This window comes from Colias philodice, chromosome 15 (assembly GCF_061535455.1).
Source record: "Colias philodice isolate Cphi_HAF_F1 chromosome 15, ilColPhil1 Martin Lab GWU primary, whole genome shotgun sequence".
Taxonomy (NCBI): domain Eukaryota; kingdom Metazoa; phylum Arthropoda; class Insecta; order Lepidoptera; family Pieridae; genus Colias; species Colias philodice.
The window spans coordinates 4,643,181-4,651,851 of record NC_143100.1 but is presented as its reverse complement, the minus strand read 5'-3'; the positions used below and the strand labels follow the sequence as shown (position 1 = coordinate 4,651,851).

General features: G+C 30.9%; 3 protein-coding genes across 3 annotated transcripts; 2 read left to right on the top strand and 1 right to left on the bottom strand.

Annotated features, from left to right (window-relative positions):
* The first annotated feature begins 320 nt into the window (after nucleotides 1-320).
* Nucleotides 321-2,064, top strand: LOC149482162 (uncharacterized). Its single transcript, XM_089704415.1, has one exon. The coding sequence runs from the start codon at nucleotides 836-838 to the stop codon at nucleotides 1,811-1,813; it is 978 nt and encodes a 325-aa protein (XP_089560541.1). The 5' UTR covers nucleotides 321-835; the 3' UTR covers nucleotides 1,814-2,064.
* Nucleotides 2,065-2,481: 417 nt separating this feature from the next.
* crim (QVR superfamily protein crim) lies at nucleotides 2,482-5,140 on the top strand. Its single transcript, XM_089704188.1, has 4 exons — nucleotides 2,482-2,669; nucleotides 3,123-3,263; nucleotides 3,609-3,762; nucleotides 4,287-5,140. The coding sequence occupies exons 1-4, from the start codon at nucleotides 2,621-2,623 to the stop codon at nucleotides 4,417-4,419; spliced, it is 477 nt and encodes a 158-aa protein (XP_089560314.1). The 5' UTR covers nucleotides 2,482-2,620; the 3' UTR covers nucleotides 4,420-5,140.
* A 61-nt stretch (nucleotides 5,141-5,201) lies between these two features.
* Nucleotides 5,202-8,148, bottom strand: LOC149482160 (uncharacterized). Its single transcript, XM_089704098.1, has 4 exons — nucleotides 7,313-8,148; nucleotides 6,662-6,739; nucleotides 5,744-5,897; nucleotides 5,202-5,395 (listed from the first exon to the last, which is right to left on the bottom strand). The coding sequence occupies exons 1-4, from the start codon at nucleotides 8,129-8,131 to the stop codon at nucleotides 5,232-5,234; spliced, it is 1,215 nt and encodes a 404-aa protein (XP_089560224.1). The 5' UTR covers nucleotides 8,132-8,148; the 3' UTR covers nucleotides 5,202-5,231.
* Between the last annotated feature and the right edge of the window lie 523 nt (nucleotides 8,149-8,671).

Sequence of the window (8,671 nt, the reverse complement as noted above, 5' to 3'; positions counted from 1 at the left end):
TTTGCATCTTCCTATTGTATAAATTATTGTAATTTGTTTAACATGTTGCAGGGTCTTATTTTTTTAATTTTACCAAGTTTATATATAAGTATTTTAATTACGTACCAAAAACACTTCTTCATGCTTCTTTGACCTTTTAAAGTCATTTTCCATATTTGTCTACCTAATATTATAACAAGACTTTTATTGTTTTTCCATTTTATATACATCATCAATCATCATAGTCATCACCATCAGCCCATATTTTTTTTCACACTTTAGGAAGGGTTTATAAAAATATTGTGAGTTGTGACACTGTAAAATACGTACATATTTAAATAATTGCGTATCGGATTAGTATACCTAATAAAGGTATAGTTTGTCTATTTAAATGCCTATTTTAGTTCAGCCGATAAAATAAAAAATAGAGTATACCACGAGTTCCCACGATTATACTTTTAATTTAAATTCATGATGCATTATGCAAACGATTTTAATTTACCTACATCAATAATTATAATTTGCTTTTTTTCAAGACTCAATTAATGACGTTGTCTTTTTACCAATTTTTATTTGAAACAGTTTACGTTATGAAAAAGATATTTATTTAATTTAAATGTTCGATTTTATGGAAAATATACGATATGTACTTTTAGAAGAATTTATTGATATACTTGATTTTATATCATTAGGCAGTTTAAGTTTATATGATAAAATAATAGACAATTTGACAACAGTTCTTCGGATGCATTTGAGAAAAACTAGAAGTGATGATAAATTTTTAGTATGAAATAGTCGCTTGAAATATAAAATCTTTCTATAAGTAAGTATCTTTTAAAATTACATGTGGTAAAATATGGAAGAGGAAAATCTTGTGAGTGAGGAACAGACCGCAAAAGATTCGGAAGGTGGCGAGCAAGGTGATGAAGTTACAAATAACGATGGTGAGGAAACCGGAAGTAAAACAGACGTCACGACAGAGGACCAAGAAGCAGTCAACGGAGAAGAAACGGAAAAACTTGAAGGGGAGGAAATTGCTGGTGAACATGTGGATCATGAAGAAATTGATGGAGAGCAGAAAGAGGTTGTTATGGGCGAAGGTGAAGAGATGATGGGTGAAGAATTAGAGGGCGAACATGTGGAAGGAGAGCAAGAAGAAAAAAAAGAAGAACAGCCTCCAGCAGATGAAGAACAAGTTGAAGAAGAAGAGGGATATGTAGAAGAACCACCTCCTGACCCAGCTGCACCCTTTGATTTAACTGATTCCAAAGAAGCACTCAAACCACCATTTGAGTTACGTCCTGATCAATTAGCTGAAGTTGAACAACTTTGGGAATACTTTCAAAACTATACTCCGGCGTATACGGATTTGGATGGCTATATAACGGAAAAAGAGCTCGTGTACATGCTAAAATCTCTTCTCTTAATGACATATACACCTGAACAATTACAAGAATTAATAGCTTACTGTGTAAGACCACCACACCCTCAGGGACACATTAATTTTGATCAATTTGTAAAAATGGTAACTTTAAGACAAAGGGATTTTCCTGTCGAAGACGAGCTACGATCGGCTTTACAAGTTTTAGACCCAGGCCGAACCGGAACAATGGATAGAGAATACATGAAAGAAGTCCTATCTAAACTTGGTCACAAAATGCCACAAAAACAATTGGATAATCTTATTAAGGAAGTGGATATGAGTAACGATGGCACAATTGGAATCGAAGATGTCGTAGGTACTATGTGCATAGATTTGAATAAAGAAGATTTATTAATGCTCATGGCTTCCTTACAACCTCCAGAAGACCAGCCGCCACCCGAAGAGCCCTAATTTACTCTATAACTAATGTTAAAGATAAATATGCACAAAAAGAAAGCCATAATAGTATAATAAATGGACACAGTAAAAATTCAAATAAATTTAAGTAAATGAAATGCTTACTATGTTTAAATAAACCTTAATTCTTAAACTTGTTTAAATTAGCGAGTAAATAAAAAAAAATCCAACAGGCTTTTAGTAGTAATATTTCGATACAAAGAGAATAATAGTATTAAACAATAATTTATTGTATTACATTATTTAAATTAGAGTGAGATTACAAAATATTATTAGGTTACACAAGGGTTTAAACCCTTGTGTAATATTTTGTATCACTAAAATTGGAGAATAACTAAAATATTAATGGATTATCATGGCTAAATAAAATTACTAGGACCCATGGCAAATACAAATATCTTTTTGCTCTAACAGAAAAAAAAATATAGGACTCTCATAGTAGGTGATGTTTGCTCGCTAGAGAAAGTACTGCACCTGTTGCACCGAAAATGATAATATCATTATTTACTTCGTGGCTGTTTTATTCTTAGAGCATTATAGTTTAGAGTTTAGACCTTGGTTTAGACGTGGTTTAGACCAAAGCTCTAAGTTTTAAATAAGACCGAGTATATAAAAGTATGCTGGCCACACAGGTATGAGACGTCGTCGAGACGTCTCAATGTCGGTCATGACATTTTACATTATGACAGTTAACGATTAACGAACGACCAAACCATTTTTATTTACATTTTACGAACCGCTTGTTTTAAAATTAAAATCTTTAATATTGTGTTCAAAACAGATCAATAACAATACTTAAAAATGAAAAGGATTTGTATGTTACTTGCTTTTGCGTCTTGCATCATCGAAAGTAAGTTTATAAAATCCCATTAATAATAATTATTAAGAATATCAGGGTGTGGCGTTTATAACTTTAAGCTTATTACTTACTTTTGAGTTCATATTGTCATGTGAGTTATATTTTATTAACAAGATCCTCATTTCGATTTATAAACATAATGTTCGAACAGCAAAACATTACCTGAATACAGAATTTCAAAAATCATGTTAGGTTAAAAATTAGTTTTTGCAAACACAAAGCATATATAGCTGCAAGAATTTCTTTGGTTTAATGAAAACAAAATCCGTCCAAACAATATATAAATATCACATAGAATATCTTCAAGCAATGGTAGCTTGAAGGTATGTACTATAAATATCATCACATAACTAATATGATATTTATGTTTGACCTGTGAAAATGTGCTTGTTACAACCAATATGAGTCTAAGTTTGGTTCTGTTTCTAATAATGTCATGATTAGTTTCAGCGATATGGTGCTATCAATGTACATCTGCAATACCGGGATGTCATGAGCCATTTAACTGGAGAGGTGTGGGCTACTTGGGCAAACCATGCCCAGACAATGAAGATATTTGTGTCAAACTTATTGAGAGAAAAGGAGGTATATTATTATTAACATTTTTTTAAATATATACTTTGTAGCATACCCAAGATACAGGCAACAGCCTAGTTTGGGTCTCCTGTAATGATGAAATGTTTAAATTTTTTTGGTAAATAAAGATTTTATTTTTTATTTTTTTTTATTTACAATCACTTATGAGACAGCTGATTTCTTTAAAGTTTTTGGCTTACATATATTCCATTGTCTTGGTTGCTCACAAAAATACTAAATTTAGATAAGATTTTGGCCAATAAAAAGACATATTCAACAAATAAAGGAACAAATAAGTTGAATATAAAAGCATTTGAATGTTATAAAACTAAATTGGTAATTATTACTTTCTAGCGCAAAGGGTGATAACAAGAGACTGTCTAAGTAACTTCAAAGCATTCAGAACAGATATTCCAGCAGATACATATGAAGGCTGCAGAGCCGCAGCAAAGGATGAGAATCTTGCTCACTATGTGAACAATACTATTAAGGAACTTGATATTAAAAGGTATAAATTTTACTTTATTTTAGTTATTTATTGAGTATATGCATGTATGCATATGCTGTAGGTACATTTGTTTGGTATATTTCATGTATGACAGAAAATTATGCAAAAATTGGGTTCAATTTTTTTTGTTTGAATTACACGATGAAATGTGTAGAATTTCATGAAATCTTTTATTGTTTTTAACAATGTCATGATATGGATAATATTTAGTAGATGTTTTTATAACAAATAGTTATGCTACGAACATAATACTAACACTGTTAGTGAAGTCCCGTGTCCCCTAGAGGGGTAAGGGGCAGATGCATTATTCATACATCTGTTTCACTGATCGATTTTCTTTAGGGACAAGTAGGTGATCAGCCTTCTGTGTCCTGCCAGACCGAGACATTTTTTTTTCTTCGTCTCCACCGGGAATCGAACCCAGGACCCCTCGGTTCTACGCTCACGCGTCAACCACTGTACCAAGGAGGCGGTCAACTGACACTGTAGTACACTATAAAAAACATAATATTAATTTATTTCAGAAACTGGTATGATGAAACAACATGGTGCTTCTGTTTCCTTGACCACAGGTGTAACAATGCTACATTCAATTCAAATTCGGTGCTTTTATTAACAATATCTTTATTTTTCTTATTTATAAGTAAAATGTTTTGATATTCAACACACTACAGAGTACAGAATAATTATTCATAATAATTATTAAATAGACAATTTTGCACAGTGATCAGTGATTCAGACAATTAAGAGCCTTGTGCATTTATTCCAAAATATTTTAGAACTAGACTTAATTAGATCTATATAATTGTTGAAGAATCTCTTTTATACAAATAGTTTTAAGAAACTAATACAAATACAAGCACAGTAAATAAGTAATTTTCTATAATTATTGTTATGTAAATACCTACATAGGTAGTTTAACCAATCTATTTTAAATATCTTTGGTTAATGAAAGGGAAATTAACAAAATTTACTTTTTTTTCAATTACACATTGTAAAAGTTGAAATATATAACTATTATTTCAATTAAGAAGTTGCAGTTGGCAGTAGAAAAAATAATAATTCAATGAAATTTTACAATCTTTTGACTTGAATATTTTTAATTGTATTCTTTTTTTATACTTACTTCAAATTTATTACATTGATAACATGATAGTTAAAATTTTATACTGTGCATTTATTAAATAAAGCAGTAATAATTGCTTATACATTGATGTATAAAAATAGCGTAGTTAGTAGACTTTGTAGTAGGTAACAGTGATAAAAGACATATTTTATAATGTTCCGTCCAATATGTGTCCGTACCTAAGCATAATTAGTTATTTAAGTGTGACCTGATATTTTAATTTTATACTTGAAATAAAATTGTTTCAATAGACATGCTTATTTTTTTCTCTTCCTGTGCAATGTTTTTTGTTAAAAAATGAATAGGTACTTTGATCACTTCTAATGTTTTTTATAATTTTTTTTTATAGAAAAGCAAATTGCAGTAAAGCTACAGCTAATGTAGTGATTATATTCAACATTTTCAACATAGCTGATGCGTTCATATCCCACATGTTATAAACAGAGAACCGTGGTGGCTGATTTTCAATCATTTTCAACATGGTCTTTGCTTTTGTTCGTAGAGGTCCTGTAAATGGAATTTTAATTTTTATGTATAATTTTAACTATTACAAAAACCAGTAAAAGCATAAAGTTTATTATACAGGCTGTCCCAAAAAGTAGTGATGAACGGAAGCTGGGAGGTGGAGAACCTAAAGGGCCGAAATACGAAAAATCGCATAACATACATGGGGGTGATTCGGATAGCCCTCTAGGTCCTCTATGTCCCAGCTTCCGTTCATCACTACTTTTTGGGACACCCTGTATAACTAGTACTAAATACTAATCCTTTAATATGAATACTGCTATGGCGAAAGGAAATTAAAATTTATTCGAATTATTAGAATTTTCGTTAATAATATTATTATATGCTTACCCTCAAAGTTTTGTGATAAAATAGTAATGCATAAGCGCTTTGTCTGCTGCACTTCTCTAAAGAAGAATTCACATCGAGCACAAATTACTGTACCCAAGATTAGGCATACACCTATTGCTGAGGGTAAGGTTACTAGCTCCAGCCATTGCATTGCCTGAAAAAATGTAAATATTTCGTTTAATTAATAAAGAGCAGTCAAGTGCAAACACGTATTTTTTTATTACTTGAAGTTAAATTTATGCTTTTAGCAATTAGGTATTCTTCTACCTGTGCTGCCAGACGTTGCTTTAAACCGTATATTTACCTATGATTTACTGTAATTTCAACATTATGTGTTCACGGTAGGTACCGGTATGTTTTGATTCCTGTGCGATTTTATGAATTTACAGCAAAAATGATTGTAATCTTCTTTTTGCGTTGGCTAGAAGTTTATTTCTTTCACAGCTTCAAGGGATAGTATAGATTTAAGTAGGTATATGGTATAAATTTCATCTTGAAACCACGTGTTTATGAGTTTAGATCATGGAGTTGACATACAGACAGACGGCCAACAAAGTGATATTCCGTTTTTTACTTTTGTGGTTCAAATCAGAACCTTCAAAAGATTAATCTTTACGTACAGAATAACATTTATATTAGGTATATTATAAGCGCGATTTTTTATTTGAGTTCATACTTAAATAAAAACATCTATACTCATATCTTAATGTTACTCACGTGAAAACCACTGAACGGATTTGTATGATACTATTTGGTATTGATCGTATCGTATTTTGTCACTCCTGTTAATTTTAACTGAGCAATATGTTAACTTTTAGTTTATCTTCTGGTTAAATCTAGCATTTAGTTTAGCTTCTCTCAATTAAATTTTTAAATATAATACATATATCGTTTTAACTAGGTATTCTGTTAACTCACATTATTCTGTAGAGCCATGATGCTAAATTCAATAATTAACATTGACTGCAAAAAGAAATTGGTGAAGAATAAGAGCATCTGAAACACAATAAAAAATTATAATTTAGTCAATATTTAAGTATGCAGTTAAGTAGGTATCTAATATTAGTTCAATAAATTATTGACAAAAAAATAGTCAGAAATTGAACATAAATGTACGTAATTCTGTCTGTTTGTTCGTCATAATCTCTGGAATCAGGTAATACCGATTTTGATTGGAACTTTTCTGACTGCTAATGTACCCAATGAGAAGTTAACTGTGTCCAAGGCTACTTTTTTTTAATAGATAGATAGGTAAGTACCTACTTAAATTTGGTATTTTTTTTCCTCATGACTCATAAGTAATCCATACTAATATTATAAATGCGAAAGTAACTATGTCTGTCTGTCTGTTACTCAATCACGCCTAAACTACTGAACCAATTTGCATGAAATTTGGTATGCAGATATTTTGATACCCGAGAAAGGACATAGGCTACCTTTTATTGCGAAATATGTACCACGGGCGAAGCCGGGGCGGACCTCTAGTAATATTATAATTATACATATGCATACAGTTTACAGGTAATCATGTTATACCCAAGTATAAACAAACGAAAAACAAAAACTTACTTGCCATCGGCAATGATGTTGAAATGCCAAATATCCATCAAATAATGCTTTCAGGTACACATGGGTCTTACTGGTTTTAAAATGATGTGTTTCTAATGCTAACCGACGCATACAAATAAAAGCCATATGAAAATTAAAGGTATTTTTTGATTTCTTTAATTTAGTGTTGCCTTCAATGTGATTTATAATGATAGCATTTATAAAGCGCAAACGTAAAAAGAAATAAACAAGTAAATCTGCGCAGCATAACCACTCTATAATACAACATAACATGCTATATAACATTCCTGAGAATCCCAAAATCAAAATAAAATTTTCATAAATAGCTACAAAGAATAGGGCTGCTAAGAAAACAGTAGAAGAAATTATAGTGCCTAAATTATTAAGAAATAATAAATGATAAATTTTATCAGTCTGGTCTATTTTCATGATGCGATCAATTTCCTGGAGCAATAAATAAAATTTTTGATTCGCATCAGCATTTACAAACCTTACGTGAATTATATTGCAAAGGAAAATAATATAGTATGCGGATGTAGAGCACGTAGTTAAGAAGCAAATAGCAGGATACTTGTTAAATTTGTTGTAAGTGTAATTATGTATAATGTAAATGTATAACAATAGAGTTATGATTAACGAAAAAGCAGCTATAATTTTTTGTCTCCTTGATAGAGGACTCACAAATCGGTCTCGAATATCTACACGAGACGATCCCAATATCGTTTGCACCACATGGAAGGGTGAAAAAGACTTGATGAAGTTTTCCTCTAATATATCACTTGATAGATATTCAGCTCTAGGTTTCTTTAGGTTTTCCATTTCAAAAGATAATATCTAGTTAAAATTTTCAAGTCCTACAAATTATAGTAACGGGAATTCTAAAACTATATTACGTGTTTTGCCTTTACAAAATCCACTGATGAAAGTAACAAAAATAGGACGTGTTAATTTGGTAACCATTTCATTAATATTAAAAGCAATTTTATACAAACGTAATGGTGAATCATGAATGTTATGTATCTCGTAGACGTTTTTGTTTTGTAAAGGGTTCAGTAGGTAACGGTGAGTTATATAAATTTTATTATTATTGTCTAGGTAATAAACATTAAAATAAATACGGATGTTTTGTAAGTTGGCTAAGGGTGCTAGGCGAGCATCGCGATAAATCCTCACGACTATTGAGATTAAGGCGTTACCCGGCAATTTCGACTATGTTCAACCTCTATAAAGTCTGGTACAACATAAAGCACAATACCGAAAAAAATATATAAAATAGGATGGTCTTTGATCTTTAATTGCTCGCGAGGAATTTTTTCCAAAGTTAATAGATTTCTAGAAAAAAAATGTGCCGTGGTCATC

What these genes read in the sequence shown, in the direction of transcription:
- LOC149482162 (XM_089704415.1), top strand. Translation starts at nt 836, where the DNA reads ATGGAAGAGGAAAATCTTGTGAGTGAGGAACAGACCGCAAAAGATTCG.
- crim (XM_089704188.1), top strand. Translation starts at nt 2,621, where the DNA reads ATGAAAAGGATTTGTATGTTACTTGCTTTTGCGTCTTGCATCATCGAA. An exon ending in TGCGTCTTGCATCATCGAAA is followed by an intron (nt 2,670 to 3,122) that starts GTAAGTTTATAA and finishes TGTCATGATTAG; the next exon opens with TTTCAGCGATATGGTGCTAT. An exon ending in ACTTATTGAGAGAAAAGGAG is followed by an intron (nt 3,264 to 3,608) that starts GTATATTATTAT and finishes ATTACTTTCTAG; the next exon opens with CGCAAAGGGTGATAACAAGA.
- LOC149482160 (XM_089704098.1), bottom strand. Translation starts at nt 8,131, where the DNA reads ATGGAAAACCTAAAGAAACCTAGAGCTGAATATCTATCAAGTGATATA. An exon ending in TCATGGCTCTACAGAATAAT is followed by an intron (nt 5,898 to 6,661) that starts GTGAGTTAACAG and finishes ACATTTTTTCAG; the next exon opens with GCAATGCAATGGCTGGAGCT. An exon ending in TTTATCACAAAACTTTGAGG is followed by an intron (nt 5,396 to 5,743) that starts GTAAGCATATAA and finishes TTCCATTTACAG; the next exon opens with GACCTCTACGAACAAAAGCA.